The sequence below is a fragment of the Corvus kubaryi genome, unplaced genomic scaffold, assembly GCF_017639235.1.
Source record: "Corvus kubaryi isolate FWS band 111438036 unplaced genomic scaffold, C.kubaryi_AGA036_p1.0 37357, whole genome shotgun sequence".
Lineage (NCBI taxonomy): Eukaryota > Metazoa > Chordata > Aves > Passeriformes > Corvidae > Corvus > Corvus kubaryi.
The window spans coordinates 11,341,679-11,359,569 of record NW_024581117.1 but is presented as its reverse complement, the minus strand read 5'-3'; the positions used below and the strand labels follow the sequence as shown (position 1 = coordinate 11,359,569).

At 37.6% G+C, this 17,891-nt stretch overlaps 1 protein-coding gene across 6 annotated transcripts in view; it reads right to left on the bottom strand.

Annotated features, from left to right (window-relative positions):
• Positions 1–17,891, bottom strand: part of WAPL (WAPL cohesin release factor) — a 138,946-nt gene that overhangs the window by 10,073 nt on the left and 110,982 nt on the right. For 5 of the 6 annotated variants that reach the window (XM_042033260.1, XM_042033262.1, XM_042033258.1 and 2 more), the window contains 7 exons: positions 16,995–17,090; positions 13,801–13,953; positions 13,415–13,551; positions 11,270–11,381; positions 5,833–6,060; positions 1,845–1,956; positions 745–842 (listed from right to left, as the gene is read on the bottom strand). In XM_042033260.1, the coding sequence (XP_041889194.1) occupies positions 745–842; positions 1,845–1,956; positions 5,833–6,060; positions 11,270–11,381; positions 13,415–13,551; positions 13,801–13,953; positions 16,995–17,090 (936 nt within the window). The remainder of the gene's footprint in view (positions 1–744; positions 843–1,844; positions 1,957–5,832; positions 6,061–11,269; positions 11,382–13,414; positions 13,552–13,800; positions 13,954–16,994; positions 17,091–17,891) is intronic. The other variant, XM_042033264.1, reaches the window with a different exon arrangement.

The window sequence follows — 17,891 nt, the reverse complement described above, 5'->3', positions numbered from 1 at the left end:
TTCAGCAAGATTCATTAACCTGTACTCTAGTCCCAGCTGTTTTCTGATGTGTGGACATGTCCAGCTAGAACATAACAAGGCTCTTCTGCTTTCTTCAGGTATCACAACAGAAACAGTAAAACCAGGAACAAACACTAAACTTGGCAAAACAAGGCAGTGCAGAGAAACACACTCACCATTCCTGTCAAGTAAACTCTACAAAAGTACCACCATGTATTTTGATTTTCTTTTCTTCCAAGTTCTCAAAGAAATATTTACCATCTGCATTTACGCACTCAACTGATGACAGGACTCGTTTGCCTTTCAGGGCAATTTTCTCTTTCAGCACTTCCCCAGCTGATGGTTCAAAGTAGCAATTCTTAAAATTGATTTATTGCTTCTAAGAAAATCCCACTTCTATAATGATCAGTTACTACTAGACACACATTAGAGAGTCAAACTCATGCCTCAAAAACAACATCCATAAACAGCAGCTTTTTGTAGGAACTTAAGAAAAAGAATCATGTTACATTCAGTTGTTCTTACCAAAAATAATCTTGGAACGCAGTACACACACACAGAATAGTAAATTAAATTTTCAAACATTACAGAAACACTGATAAGCATCAGAAAGTTAGTACAGTCTATGAAAAAATAATCAACCTTATAGAGCTATAATGTGACTCCATACTGAAAGAATGTAAACCAGAACAGGTCTGCTTAAGAAGCAGCTTTCAGAAATGCAAAGGATCTGCTCATACTCACACTTTCTAAGACCCGTAAACATCTCTCTGCACCCCATAACGAAGCAACCAACTTCTCTTCGTTTTCATCACTGCTTAGGTGATCCACACATTCTTTAACTAAACACAAAAAGAAGTTGTTTTCCTCCATAAGTAAGAGGTCTTCAAAAGCTAGGTGTACAAACCAACCAGCTACTCAAGAGTTGCTATCAACCTTGTTTTACACTTTGCACACCTCCAATGCCAGGAAACAATCATGAATTCATGATGAACACTCCAAAATTTTTCATTTTTCCATGTAAATGAAAAAAAACCAAACCTTACAATTTTGTCTTTACAAGTTTGAGATTGTTGTTACAAATCACCTAGCCATGTACTTTATTTTCTCCTTCCAAAAACAGTGTCCAGTACACGACTGTGTTCCTTAACTCTAAGAGAGTCTTTTAGAAGAGGAAAGAGATAGGGCAAGCACACACTTCCCACACTTTACAAGCCTGAAACCATAACTTGAAACTGTGTTCAAATTGAATACTTTTATCTCTCCAATCCTTCCTTTGTTCTCCCTCTGTTTACTTAAGACCAAGCTTTATTCAGGTCAAGAATTCAGTTAAAAATGTCCCTTTTCCTACCTGTGAGATTCTGATCAAAAACACAGTAACTGAGACACATCTTTGAAAAAATAATGAAATCAATTGTCCCCCCTCCCCCACAATTTCTTCTTGAAGGGTTTACTTCCTTTGGTATACTTAGTTTAAAAATATCTGGTCTGAAAATAATTCCAGAAGACTATAAAGGAGAGTCTACTCTAGAATAAGTGTGCTATACAGAGATATGTAACAGCATTCTGTCCAAGCTTAAGCCATTTACACATTATAATGCAACACTTTACATTCACATTCTGTTTTAATATGAAAACTAACTTCAATCCCACATGCAACAGATTAAAGTCACTAATATTTCTCAGTAACTTCATATTGAATTGTGTACTTTATTTTTAACACTGCTAAGAAAAATACATAATATTTCTATTTTTAACCACAGGAAATGAACATTCCAAAAAGCAAACATCTTACTACAGTTCACTCTTTTTTTCATGCTGTCAAAGCAGTATCCCCACTATACCTTTATCTACAATATGATCCAGACCACCCAGAAGTCGCAGTTCTTCTTTAAACCAGTCCCCAGCTCGCTTTGAGGTGAGAGACAGTAATGTCTCCATTGCCAAATGCCCAGTCTGAAAGAGTTAGGTTCTGGAATTAGTAAAATCATCATTTGCAGCTGTAGCCAATATAGCAAGTCATACAAATATACGTCACATGAAAACCATAAAAATGAAAGTAGAGATTCTGAGTAGAAGAACCACCAGAGGGAGCAAGAACAGACTGGAAAATATGTGTATCTTAAAAAAAGGACAGTACTGATAAAAAAGGTACTTTGCCTTTTCAAATTTATTTTACTAATAGCTTAAAAACCCAAGTACACTCCTGTCATCTGTTTCTCTTCGTATCAAAAGAAACAAGTGGAGGAAGGAAATGGCAAATCAGCCAAGCAGTAAAAAAAAAAAAATCAAGAAAATCCCCAGTGAACACAGCTTCTCAGTCTCTCAGATAGATGGGCTTTGCTGCTCACAGATCACATTTGCTTCCAATGTAGGTATCTTGTGCTTTTAATTTTAAACCTACAGAATAAGGCAATTAAACTGAACCACTGTAGGAAATCTTATTCTATTTACTAATACACTTCTCTGAAAATAAAAAAGGAACACATATATAAGTTCAACAACAGTAAAGGTAAGTTCACTCCCTACAAATGGAAGTACAACAGTACTCATCAGGCCTGAGCAAATGCTCCATTGTCTTAGTATAAGCCCTCCCCCCAACCCCCAGCATCTCCAGCTGCTTTCCTGGCTTTCAAACTACTTGATTTCCAAGGAGGAAAACAGAGTCGAAGATCAGACAAAGAAGAGTTACCACCCAAAGTTGTTTCTGGGTTGTAGGAGCAAGCCCTGCAGCACACTGTCACTGTTAGCATAACAGTAGCAGCATTTCTCCAGGGCAAATGGAAGCATCTTGGGTCAGCAAAGTGTTGTGGGGATCAAGAGAATACAAGCAGCAGCAAATCTACAACAGTTAACTTCCTAAATACCTTCACAACAAAAGCGCAAAGGCCACACAATATTTTAAATACAGTGATCCGTTTTCTACTAGAGGGCAATAAGACTTCAAATAAATCCAGAAGAATATAATCTTTGTACATACTTAATAAGAACATTAGTTTTCTTTTTTTCTTTTTTAATAAAAGCAATGAAACCTTGTAACCCTTTTGCTTTTGAGGAAAGTAATCCACTATATTCAATTTTTTTGTCAATTACTACAAAATTTTAACACCAAAGGCTCAAAAGATGGTTCCCTTAAGCTTTCAGCCTTATGCTGAGAGTGAAACCAGAATAACATCTTTTACCATCTGAAAAGAGAAGTCACTCCTGAAGGTTTTTGTTATGATGCAACAGTGAGGTGGTAGCTGCAAAGGCATGAGCTACAGAGGGCTGTGCTCCCTGACAGGTGAGGGCCATTTGCTGAGGTGAAGGCCAAGTTCTTCAGGTTTTATCTTCTTCTAATCCAGCACAACGAGCCCAGAACAAATTCCACCTGCACACACCTCCTTTTCAGTTTCTGGGTTTACATTTTAACATTAAAGAAAACAGAACCTTGGAATATTCAAAAATTAGTCCAGCCTAACGTCTAGACAGACACACAACGTTGTCATGGAAAGTGGGAGGCAAATTGATCACCTTCGCCTGGTCTGCATAAGAATCAAAAAAACGAAGGTGTGACTGGTTAGGCACAAACTGGAGGTATAAAAACATCTGCTGCAATCCTCCTGTTTCTCACTGGATATTGTCAGAGTCTGAAAAGGCTCAGAGCTTTACTTTACCCCCAAAAGATTTGCATTTTTGTTTGCATTTTCTGCCTGTCATCTGGTACAAAACAGAGATTATTTACTGTATCTCATGACAGGGATCTACATGAAAGCAGCTTCATCTTCAACATATGAAGTTCATTATTGTCTCAACTTACCACTGCTACTATTTTAAACCGGAAGAGAACCTAATCATCTCATTTGGCTTGCAAATATTCTCTAAATACTATACAGTCTCTGCTTCTAGATGGTGCAGCTGGAAGGAAACCAGTTTCCATCTGTGAGGTACTACAGTATTCAATGCATTTACAGCAACAGCTCAAAATAAATTTAAGAAACAGAGCTGCCTCAGGGAAAAACCCTCAAATAAAACAGCTGAAACTGATGGCCTAGGATATTAATGCTCTTTACGCATGAACAACGTCCTCACAAGACTGAGTCCCTCCCTTTTGATATATCCTCTCCTTTTAAAATCTGTGTCTAAGAAAACACGAGAACAGAATTATAGTTCATAAAAAAGCAACAGGCTAGATCAGATTATTAATATGAGAAAAGCTCAAGCAGGAGACAGTGGTCTTTGTGGCTGGATGCTTTAGCAATGAGGAACCTGCCCCAGCTGTTCCATGCTTAATAAAGGGAGCTGTCTTACATTTTATAGTGCAAGAGATATCCTGGCACTGACAAACTCTGCTATGTGAGCTGCCTTCAGTGCCAAAACAGCACTGAAAGAAGACTCTGATTATACCAAATCCTAGCTGATCACCACCCAGAGAACAAATTTCATTCCGTGGTGGTATTTTCAGACTGTAAACTGAAAGTGCAGAACATAATCTCAAATTCATTCTTCCTTTGCAGATTTCCAAGGTCAGAAAGTTAATTCAAGCTCCCTATTGGCACCTTTCATATGTCTGTAAGAAACAAGCCTAAAATTGAAACTTATAATTCATTGTCACCATGATCTGATTACCAAGGTTAACAATGATGTAATGGATATTATCTTCCCCACCCAAAATTCAGCTCTTGCTAAAGCTACAGAATAGTGACTCTTTGTACCAGTTCAGCTCTCTGTTCCATAACCAGAACTTGGAGGGAAAACACCCCAACAAAACTCTTCCTAAGCTGACACAAAAGTCCCAAAAGGTACAAAAGAAAATGCCAGCTGAACAAGGCACATCATCTTTTACTCTAACTGAATATGGAACACAATCCTGACTGCAGATTACTGCCAGGAGTTGGAGCATTACTTGCACAGACAAAGCTCTGAAAAGCTCACTTCATAAGCAGTAAATCAGAAGCTTCTCCCACTGGGTATAAGCATTACACAAAAAATGGCAAAAAACCCTAATAAGGATCTTGAAAAGAATGTATTACAGGATGTCAAAAAATCAAGATCATACTAACATCCACTATACTGAAATATGGCAAAAGCAAAGACACATTACTTATTTTTGTCATTTATGGTCCCCCATCTAATCAATCTGTCAATCAATTCTTTAAATACACTCTTCTAAAAAGCCTCACCACTTATTCTTTTTATTTCCTAAGATAGCTTGATGCTAGCATCAAACCATAGCCAAATTTATTTTAAAACAGAACCAGTTCACTCTGCTGCAGATGAAGGTATTTTCATAAAGAGCAAGCATGCTTGAGAAAGGAAGGAAAAAAAGTCATCCACATTCATGGTAAGCAACAGAACTGCCACCACACTTTGGGCAGGGAAAAATCAGTTCCTGCAGGATGATTTTTTAATGGGAAAACCTGCACCACATTTTGAATTTAGCACACAATACTCTTATTCCCATGCACAAACCCCTACTTGTTTGTGAAAGTACTTACAAAACTTAGGCAAGGAAATGGAGTCAAATAACCCTATGTGTGGTCTTCAAACATACAGTTATTTAGTGTTACTTGTTTGCAACTGCTCCCTGTAACCAGCTACCCTTAGCAGGGGCAAATGGAGACTCATACAGCTGAAGAACATCCTAACTTTACCCTACTAACAACCTTTGAAAAAGGAAATTTCAAATTTAAAGAAGAAAACACTTGCAGTGCAGTCAAGTATACATCAAAGACAGATAAAACACCAGGAATCCTTTTCTGGGGATATGAGATGAAGGATGATGCTTGCAAGTTCCATTTTATTAAGCATTCCACAACTGCCAAGGCTTTCCAATAAAAGCATGTTACGCACCGTGATGTTTTCAAGATCAAGATGTTTGTTGTGAACAGTTTCACATAGTCTCCGAATTTTTTCTTTAATTTTATTCATGTCTTTTTCATTCAGCAGCTTGGCAGAGGAAGCATCTTGTTCCAATTCCAGAAGCCGTATCATCAGATCTAGACTAGCTCTGTCTAAATCCATGTTCAAGCGATCTCTACTCAGGATGTACATTAGAGCTGCTGTACAAAGGGACAAATTCTTGGGTTGGGAGAGAAAGAAAAAAAACAGCTTTTATTAATCATTTTAGGCAGACCTTTTACCATTTTTAATAAACAAGCTAAAGACTTAAAAAAGAAAATGCCTGACAGGTCCCAGTCTTAGCACTTGCATGAGCACTCACTACTGAATGGAGATTCCTTCTAGCAAGTTACTAATGTGTTCTAACAAATAAAACTGAGACATAAAGCACTCAATGTATTTACAAAGCCCTAATAGGAAAGCAGGGATTTCTGCTTTTTAGGGACTCAGTGCTGCAGACAGAGTAAGAAACAGTAACTCCAGTAACACAGTATTGCAGAAGAGACAGATGGCAGGGGAACAAAATGAAAAAGCCCAGGGCACACACCAAGGTAGGTGAACATTCTGGTTCGAGGGGATGAACTGGTGATGGCACCAGAAAATCCAGAGATGATGGGGACAATGTCTGCAGGTGGGGAGTGCCTGGGGACATAAATTCGGATTCTGGCAAACAGGTCTGTCAGGTAATAGTTTATCCAAACTTTTCCAGAATAAACACATTTTATTTCCAGGGGAATTCTGCTTTTTGGAAGTTGCCAGAGTATACAGCAGCTTCCCCCTGTGCCTCATCCCCATCAGTCCTTAACACATGAATGTTATTAACCTGACCATCCATATCTTACACAGAATTGGTGTAGAGGGACACCTGACTGGCTAAAGGACACTTAATTCTTCTTGAAGAAGGAATTAAATTCTACCTTCATAAGGATCCAGAAAAGCCAAGGTAGAAGTTGACTGTCAGGAAGGGACAGACAACAGTGAAGCAGAGCTACTCATTCCTGGTTTCTAAGTACAGCCCTTGCACTGAGCACAGAGTTCCAAGTTACAGGAAAGAGGAGAAATGTTCACTGGAAACAGAGGTGTGCTGGGCACAAAGAAACCTCTGGCAATAACTGGAGGAGTTGGGAGCTGGGGGTGTGTGTGGGGGGGGGTGTGTGTGTGTCCCACTGAGTTTAACCCTCAAGAGTCAATATGCTGCATGCATCCATCACAATTGTTTCTGTGTAAGGTAAATTAAACATGGAAACAAACTAATTCTGGAATATAAATGTTGTACAGCTCAACAGGAAAGAGCAGAATTCTGTGTTATAGCAGATTAACATCTTGTTTAGAGTTCAGCCAACCACCAAAGCAATCATTATCTGCTCTGTTTATTTTAGAAGTAGGTAATAATCATACCTGGTCATACTAAGCAGTATCAGCATTTCCAAAACAGGATTAGGCAGCTGACAAGTCTATCAAAAGCTATGTCAAAACTCCTTCCTGTCTGAGTCAAGGAAATCCTCAGGTGAATAAAGACTTTAATGTGACCAACTACCATGTATATGAACTACCAAAGGAAGGAAGCAAGAGTTTCCAAATCTACATCTTTCATGAATACATGACAACAGAGTTGTCAAAAAAACCCACAACAAACTCTTAGCTATAAACATTGCTACCCCAGCATTTTATCACTACTCCAGCCTTGCCAGAGGTAAGGGAGAAAGAATCTATGAGACCTGTCTGCACAGGGTATACACTGGTCACGCTGAATTTTCATTAACTTTCTCCAATAAGCCTTGTAATTTTATCGTTTTAATTACAGGAATTGTTTACCCTTCATTTACTTGCAGCTGGCTTAAACTATACATGTCAGGTTCCCTGAAGAATTGGGTTCTTCCAGAATGGGATTGATTAAAACAGGACACAGAGTACACACATTCCAGAGAAACCAAAGGTTAGCTAATCATTGTTCAGCCAATGTGGGACTTCAACATCTATGACGAACTGATTTTTAACAATCAGCATTATCTAGGTGAGTTTCCGGGCTTCAAAATAAATGCTCAAGGCCCCAAAGGGGTTTCTATCAACAAGAAAGAAGGCAGCAGTTAACAGAGGTAAAGTGCTGAATTTATAATCTGGGCTGCCATTATTCAGGCATTTCAAAAGCCAGAGACTGTTCTTAGATCATTACTCAGAAATGCTTTACAGATACTCCAAAGTCTGGTAAGGGCAATCACACTCATTCTGTAAACCTCTGTACCAAGCCCTTGCCTGTTCCAGATTCCCTTCTTTTCAACCCAACCAGCTCTCCACTATGAAGGAAGTAATGGCTCTTTTTCCCTCTGCATCAGCTCTGCCAACACTTCCCTTCAGACCTGCCACGCAGCTTTCAATACACTTAAACGCGATCAGAAGGGACCAAGACACGATGCAGGGGGTTTCAGGCTGCAGGAAGACTGCTGGAAAAGCAAGAAGGATGGACCAGCTCTGTGTAACAAGAGCCAGGCTCCTGCCACAGCACGTACACAGGAGGGATTCAGGCCAATAAGCCTCCAAATGCTGATGTGCAACAGGAAAATAGTGATGATATAAAAGTAAGGACCTCAAATGTGAATGGTGCTCACAGCATGGAACAAACATGCTTTAGCTTCATACCAGTGATACAGGTTTTCTAAGACTGGTTTCTCCTATTCCCTATAGGCCTCATCTGGTTTCATCTTGAATAAAACAATTCTGCCTTTTGCACAGACCTTCCCTAAGTGTTTAATTAACCACACTGCGTGAAAGCTGTCTCATGCCCTATCGTACACACAATTCTGAGCTCAGAATGAGGGGAAAATTGTTGGTACAACTCATTTTTCATCAGTATCCTAAGAGAACAGAAAAACCAACCAAAGAAGCAAATCAATCCTTCCAAATGCCACCCTTACAGAACACAGTAGAGGAGTGGTCTTTTTGGGTGAGCTTCCCCCATCCCATTCTATTCCTCAAGATATATAAAACACATTCTGCTTCCAAACAAATGTAGAGAAGAGAAAAAAATAATATAAATGGAATTTGCTCTAGACACAAATTTCATGGCATATCTAACTATGGATTTGCGCTCCATACTGCTACAGAATTCAGGAAAACATCCTAGTTTGAACATACACTCCAGAAATGGCAGACCATTTACACCCACTCTCATCCTTGTCTTCTCTTGCTTGTTCTATTAATACTCCAGCTTGTGGGAACAGATGGTTATTTTCTAGGGTTCAGCACTACATATAATGCACTTTTATCTTTTTTAAAGTTATTCACACACTGAAGACATTACAAAACCACATTTCTGTGCTTAATTGCTGGCAGCTATAATAGAAATATAGTTTTTACTTTAAAAATTAATAATACTTCAAAATCTTTACAGAGCACCACCAAAGAGACAAAGTCAATTAAAAACTTATGCTTAAACACAAGTCTACAAGAAAAATTTGGTGGAACAAGTAATTTTCATGTGGTTATTTTTGGGCATAGCTCAGTAAGATAGCTGGTTATTTTGTTTTCCCTGCTGGTTAAAGAAATGCCAACTGCCAGTATTGCAACTGCTACTTTATACTCCTTATGGATATGTTAAGAGTCCCCTACACACACAGTCTATTCCATTGCAGCAGAACAATGAATGCAGTATAAGCTCGTATTTGTTTCCATTAACAATGTCATTGTGGCAGTTTTCCCATCTTCAAAATACTTGAAGAAAATATTAACCAAATAATTGTGAATTTTTAGCTCAGTCCTTATTTATCTTACGGGGATTTGAGCCACGCATGCAAAGTTGAGTGTGATTTATTATTCTTGAGTTCCTTTGAAACGAGATTTAGTGGAGAAACTTCTACTCACTTGGAAAAAAATTAAAATTTCAGTGAAATAATTAGTGAATGAAAGGGTAGTACAGAAAGGCAGCACGCTAATCCAGAGATGATTGTGTTGAAGCACATACTGTCAGTAGTTAGGGCATATCCATTAGCATTCATCAAGACTAGTCTGATCACTAATTTCACAGTACTGTAAAACCTGTACCAAGAATGTACTGTAACTATATTCAAACATTAACTACCAATTTTTTTTCTTTGACAAAAGGGAGCATTTCATCAAATATACTGAAAATAGTGAACATAATCAATGCTTTTTGTTACTGCAGACTAATAATAGCATGCAATTTCCTTTTGAACTGTATGTGCTAGTTCTTTTGGAAAATGAAGGAATAATGGTAACTGTTAAAACACAGCCAAAAATACACCCAGCAAGCTTGTACATTTTCCAAGGAACTGTAGCTGTCCTCTGCCAATCTCCTGCAACTCAGTGGTGGCAACTGTCCTAAATAGAGTGACTGTACTTCATTTATATCTACTGCACTATTTTGACAGCTCACAAAATAATGAACTCCTTGAACTTGGTGTCTATGTTTTACCGTTAGCCATTGCTAATTTTTGAGGGAGATGGAAAATAACCTATTATTCTAAATCAGTTACTTCCAACTACAGCTTTTTTCCCCCCACCTACAGTAAGATGTCAAATACCACCTCTGAAATGTCTATTTCTGTGGGTGCAAAGCTGCATTCTGCATTGTATGTCATTCTTCTAGAGCTATTCTAGAAAATTATAAACCTAACTGATATACATATCTACTACCCATTCAAAGTAAAATATCATCTTTTCAGCTTTTGTAAAAATATCTCAAGGAATACCCCACAGAGGTAACATCAATAAGAAGGAAAATAAAACTGCTTCAGTTTAACTCCCAGGTCATGTTACCATAAATAGCTGAAATTTACCTTTCCTAGAATCCAACAGCACATTATATATGCTCAAAGCATTCTAAACCTGCAATTACAGCAGTGCTCAAGGACACAGGCACCAGACATGAAAAAATCCCTACAAGAGCTACAGAAGAGGTGGTAATTCTCATACGAGCAAGTCTGGAGACGAGCACTTAGAGCCACCTCTCAATATAAGGAAGAAGGATTCCTTTCAAACATATTTGAAAGAATTTAAAATACAATAGAATTCTTAAAAAAGCTTAAAAGAATACATTAAAAAAAAAAATCCAAAGCACAGTCCATTTTTACAAAATCCCTAATTTTTTAAAAAATAGTTTCCAAATCCAGAAGCACATAAACAGTGGAATAAGGAATTTTTAAGTTGAACACAGGTGCTCTAATTTTTCATGCCACTAATGAATGCTTTCTAAAATGGAGCCACTGATCCCAGAGGCACCATTATATACACTATACTCTATATATATATATACATACACACACACCCACCAGTGCACACTATACTGGATGCCTGATCTTGAACAAAATCCCCACCCAGCAGACAGGTATCACCAAACTTCAATGAAATCCACAACTCCACAACATATCCATACCTGATGGTGCTGGGAATCATCCAGTGTTTTGAAAACCATGGCTACCATCCCGTGCGCTCTCAGATGCATTCGGAAGCTGGGCATGGCGCACTTGGTCGCCAAGCTGATTACACTGCAGAAAATTAACTCTCTGTTAGAACAACTGAAATGACCACATGTAACAAGAACAGCAGAGACACAAGTCTTCAACACATGACTGACCACATGCCTCAGACCCTGGCAAACTGTTGGAATGTTTCTTTTAAAATTTGTGTAAGGCAGGTTTGCAGCTGGCGAACAGTGACTGGTGAGCAGTGTTTTATTCAAGTTGCTTACCAGCACCAAACTATGTCTGCTTTATTTTAAGCTTGGCTAAAACCAGGATTTTAAAGGGCTGCCTGAATTTGCTTCTTTAAAAAAAAAAAAAAAAAAAAAAAAAAAGCTGAAAATTTCCAATAGTTATATTGAAAGGAAAGTGCCATGGATGAAGCATAAAGCTCTGATTTAGAGACATGGGAGAGCTCATTATGGACCAAGGCATTATCAGAAATTGCAAATGTGAGCTTCCATTGCTATCTAATGGTTATCTAATTAACTGACTAGTCACACTTATGCGTAACATTACTTATACAGAAAATTTTTCTTTTATATTTACTGCTGCATTTATGATCAATGAAAACCCAATAGATTTCAGAAAAAATCTGATAAATTTATCAGTCTAATGAGTGACTAGCATAAGAGTTTATTTTAAAAACGGCAGCCTTCCCCATGCTTTCTCTGTAAGCTGTCTGCCATTTCTAGCACAGTGCAACATAACAACTGCTAAAAATGTATTGCTTTTAAATGTGCACTAATGTGGGAGGGATTCTGCAATCAAGTCTTCCACGATTACTGAGGAATCTGCCTGTAAGAGATTCACCCAGTGAGGTGTTTAAAAGAACAAGTGGTCTTTCTGTCTCCAGTCACAACAGCTCCAGCTAGAGCTTACCTATCTGTTTGAGTCTTTTACGTCTACTCCTATCCTTAGACATTGATTTCCTTTGGAAAAACACTTTTCTTTTAATTTGTTAACTGAAAGAGAAGATTTTTGTTGTGTTTATACAAGTTACATTCCATTATATAAATTTGGAAAGAATTAGTTTAAAATCTTAGTAAGTTTGCCACATGGGCAAATAAGGAACACTTGCATGAAAAAATACTCCTGAACTGTCATCATAGGAGTAATTCATTCTTATCATAGTGTATATACAAACTGGACTATAGAGTTCTTGTATTTAAACTCCAGCAACAATATTCATTGCTAGTTTTGGAGGAACAAATAAATTTTAAAGTAGCTATCTTAGAGGCATAGAAAGCTTTTTCTCAGCCAGTCAAATCACAGATAAAGCACTGCCATCACCTCTCTCCAAGGATTCAAGTTTTTCCTTCTCTACTACTTTATTTTACTGAACAGAGAGGAAAATTTAGGTATATGAAAAGTATTATTGCATGGTTATTATATTTAATATTATTATAAATACTTTCATGTACAGGCAACTCACACCAGTATCAAGTCACAAACTTTTTCAAAGCAAGGCTAACATTTTTGCTGCTTACTTCACAATAATGTGTAACTTGAATATTAAGACTGCAGTGAGTAATCCAAGACAAGTTAAAGAAGCTTCCAATTAATATTTAGGTCTCAGTCCTTCTAGTGGGTGCCAGTTATGTTATTTCTCAACAGAAGATGAAGAACAGGCAGTTGGAGTTAAACACTATCTCACTGTTACTTTAGTTCTAGACTTTGATCAAACTCTGCAGTCTTAGGGATTTTATTTTAGAATTGAATTTGCATTAAAAACAGAACAGATACCACACATAAGATGCACTACACAAAGAGAAGTTATCAGAAGGTACTTTTTTAATTTACAGCAAGGATAACAAGTGTGTTCTTATTGCAGTAGGATGTCTCTTATTGCTTAGTTTTCTATTTCATCTTCATAGCCATACTGCTTTTGATTATTCACAAGATACAATCTTTATTATTATTTTCAAATTTTATTCTTCATGGCAGAAGTGCCAGGTAAATGTCAATGACATTTTAAAGCACGGCCACTTCTCTGATGCGTATTTAATTCAATATCTCTTTTAAATACAGGTACAGTGTTTTATATTAAAGTATCTTACCTAAGGCAACGTGTGTTTAGGGGCTGATTGCTCTTCAATCCACTTAACAAGTACTCAATATCATCTGTGAACTCTTGATTTTCACCAAATTCCACTACATCATTGAAGTGCTTTACATGCTGAACAACAGTGTATAACTGGAAAAGACAAATATTTTGACCTAAGTAAGTCACTCTTGGGATTGATTATAATCTTAACAAGTACAGTTTAAAAATGTTTTCAGTTTTAAGTGCAAGGAAACATTAAGATGTTAATAAAGGCCATTCAACTATTTAGATAAAAGTATTATTTTTAATAGGAAAGCCAAATTTCATTTTGACACTGTTCCTTCAGTAGTTAGGATTACTAGTAATTCTTTATCTTAAAAATTTGTTAAGAATACTTACTTCTTTGTCTTCTTTCCTACATTTCAATGCAGTTACTATCTCTTGATAGGGCTGAGTAGGTATTGTCACAGTTTTTATCACTTTGGGAGGTGGTGCAGGAGCCTTAAAAACTCCATCATCTTTATGAATTGCCTCCTTTGAAGATAGCCTTACCTATTAATAAGAAAGTGCTAAAATGGGCAGATGTTTTGAGCATGAAAACATACACTAAATACATCAGGAAACAGTACAGGTGTGCAATTGTCAACCTCACATTTTGGGACTGTTTAGTCCTTTCCTTGCACTACCAAGATGTACCTAAGCTGTGTGACAGTGTGTTCAATACAAAAAAACCCCATCTCTAAGTATCAGGAAAGCTCCAGCAGAATTCTGAAACTAAAACCAGCAGAAGACTAAAATGTCCTTTATATTGGTTCCTTAAGCTTTAGGGTAAGTAAACCAAACAAATTCAGGGTTCATAGGCAGTTATTTGTTGCTCTTTGAAGTCTCCTACCCCTCTGCACTGGAGCTTCCAGGAATGACCAAGCTGGTTGCTCCATGGAGCCCTCAAGAAGTACCTGGGTCTGGATCCGAGCACAGCCCTGAGCCATCCCTGCCTCAGCCCAGCTTGGCCTGCAGGACTCTGTGCCAGCTGTTCTGGCCCTGCCTGCCAGGGACACTGCACTCCTGTCCAACCCCTCCAGCCTCACACTCCAAACGCTACCTGGCCTGAAGGCAAGAGACTACCAATATACATTTTGTAGCAGCACAACAAATGCCACACAGAGCAGGCCTCAAACAGGTAGAGCACACTCTCAGTATTCTCTTATCCCCATTTGTGCTGTTAAGTATTTGAGGAACATCATACCATAGCACAGAATACAGCAAAACCTGTTCTACAGGGAGTAGAGAGCTTGATGTTAGGTCTAGAATAACTACTGACAGGTTTCCAGACAACTCAGGCAAGCATTACAGGTTTCTCCTCAGCCTACTTTGCTGTATTAGTTTGAGGCCACTAAAAGCTGAAGTGCAGCTTATCTTTAGATTACTTCTTTGGCACAAAATCTGACATGAAGACAAACTACAGCAAACAAGGCACATAGAAAAAGACCTCCAAATGCCAAATTCTAAATGTACAAGTGCCAATGCCAGTGGGCATTTACTCACCCTGAATCTCTTAATAACATCACGTACTTAGCTTCCTTACACAGAAAAATGAGAGTCTTTTAGAAGTGTGACTGAAAAAATAGAATTAATATGCAGGCATAGAAGATGCATGAGCTGTTACTGCTGGGGATAGCTGGAGAGAAAGCCCTCTTCTGCACTGTACATTGATAGTTAAAATTAAAATTAAAGCCAAAAGAAGCTGCTATATTACTGAAGTATTCTTTACATTCTGCCTCTAGCACTGTGTGGTATTTTGGTATTCACTCACTTAAGCACCAGTGGCAAAATGGTAATTAACCACCCTGAAAAACCAGTTTAAAACACATACTGGAGGACTGATCTTATCAGTCTGTGAACACAGGAGAGCCACTGAAGGATCTCATCCAAGTCTTGGTTAATGGCTGCCCCTTCAAACCAAACTCCAAGGGAGCTTTGGAGAGGCCCCAAGAGAGTACTTGGCATAAGCAGTTTGCATGCTGTGAGTTCCTCACCATAACCTGAGACAGATTTCTCCCAACCTTCAGGTGACACATTTCTACAGAAATTAAAGAGGCAGGATTATATGTGCAGGAACTACCAGTGAACACTTGGATCAAGGCTCATTTACCTTGTAACTTTTAAGTCTCACACACATGTAAATCATGGTTAAAAACTGCATCTGAAGTAACTTCAGATGTACATCACAACATGAGCAGCAGATACAAATTCCCCTCAGTGGTTTGTTCAGCCAAACCTCTACCACATTCCTGAATTAATATTCTGATGGTTCCAGATACAAAGTGGAAGTATGACAGAAGACAAAAGTGACTGAATGAATGATCCAGACATTTCCCTAGCTTGAAAAAGCCATATTCAAAGTCTGTCTGACAAGACTCACACAAAATCTGCCCTTACGTCAGCTGAGTACTTCACAAAAATCAGTATCAATAGATTCAGTAAGCAAGAAAAACTTCAGTTCAGAGGTACATAATTTAAACTGAGAAAGGGGTTAAGGAAAAACACAGGGCTGAAATTTCTGCTCTCTCCTCAAACTCTAGTGGAAATGGTTATTTTAAAATCAGTTATCTGCATTTTCCAGGCAGTGCAGTTAACATCCAAAGAAGGCTGTTCAGACTACTGTGAGGAGGCAATCAAAAACAACCACAAATCAAAGAGGAAGAAGTACCAGAACACCACAAAGAGAGGTAGAATTAAAAAAAACCAACCAACCAACAACCACCAAAAAAAAGAAATAAAAAATAAACAACCACAAACTGGTGACAACAACAAAGCTGAAGAGTTATCACTGCAAAACTATCTACTTTCTGATTTTCTGTTCTCAGGCAAATACTATCAGCAAGGCACCAAACGAGATTACATTTATTGACAATGTACAATGCTCTCTTAGCATAATCAGTAACAACTTCTACAAATAACAGCCAAAGACTGTGGATTCTCAGAGTCTCAAGATTTAGAAAACAATTACCTTGAGTCTCAAAACAACCACTGACTTTTGAACAAACTTCAAGAACTGTTTTCAGCCCTGATCTACTTTTTGTAGACATGCTTATATCCAGTATGTTGGCATTAGCATTTCTGACTGTACACAGAAAATGGTTTCTTTCATAGTATCTAAAGACTCAAGTCAGCAATCACCATTACTCCATTAGAAAGGAAAAAGAAATGAAATAGCTCTTTTCAACTTTTTCCTTTTTCATTAGCAATTTGCCGACCTCTGTGGTCATTAGTAAGTTAATCCTGGGACTTCTCTCAGAAAACGAAATGGAGTCCATTGTTAGAAAGCTTAACTTCAGCAGATTAGGGAACATAACTTGAAGTATCTTTTTGTAACTCTATATTGAAGTGATATGAAAGATCCTATTCTATAGTATTTCCACTGACAATTTCTTTTCTATCAAATTCCAATGGCTCACATCACATGAAGTGGACTTCATTCTGAATTACTGTGACATTACCAGATAGCAAGAACTTGGTTAAAAAAAAAAAACAAACCTGTAAGTCTTGAAAGGAGATTTAGTAAACTTGAGAAAAAACAACAGTCTACTTACTGGGACACTGGGAGTTTTCAAAGCTGGTGGTGCTGGCAGAGCCTCTGATTCTGGCTGGTTCCAGTGTCTAGCATTATATACTGCTTTTGTGGGAGACTAGAAGATAAAAATAAAAATTATTTCTTAAGTCAATTACCAGTAGTCACTATACACTTTAAAAATTACTGTAGTGATGCTGTAGCCAAACAAGGAAAATAAGCCTCATTTTCCCTGCTGTATTCCCAGCAACACAGGTTCTCAATATCACATGTATCAGAAAAATCAGACTTCAAAGCATCTGATGGTTTTAAAGACATACAGACCCACTCAAATAGCAAAAGACATGATATGTATGTATTTAAAGAATTTTTCAGTTATTTCATCTCTTAAATTTATTCAAAGGCAAAAGGTCTGCAACCTTCCTATACACAAAAACTGACAGCTCTGAGGGAAAAAACATGTTAGCAAACACCATGTCAGTAGAAATATGACTGGTTTAGAATCAAAATGCAGAACTGATATAGACTTTGATGCTAGGAAGAATACAAACACTCAAACGAAATGCCTTAATCCATATTAATAAATTAAGAGGACTTTTTTCCCTCTTGCTCAAAAATGTGTCAAGGCAAATCAAAATGCATCAAAATTTACTGTCCTTGAATTTTTGGAAAACATAATGTACTCCTCAGAGGAAGCAAAGACAGAATTCTATTTCTAGCATTTGAGTTTACCAATCTACTTGCATAATATTATTCTAGACTAAAACAGCATTACAATTTTCACTATTTCCCACCACACCACGTATCAAGTGAACTCTGTAAGTACCTGCTTCCTCACAGCACTTACATAGCATTTTAATTGTGAAAAAATAATTTCAAATAAACATTTTCTGTCAAAATACAACACATCAATTATTTA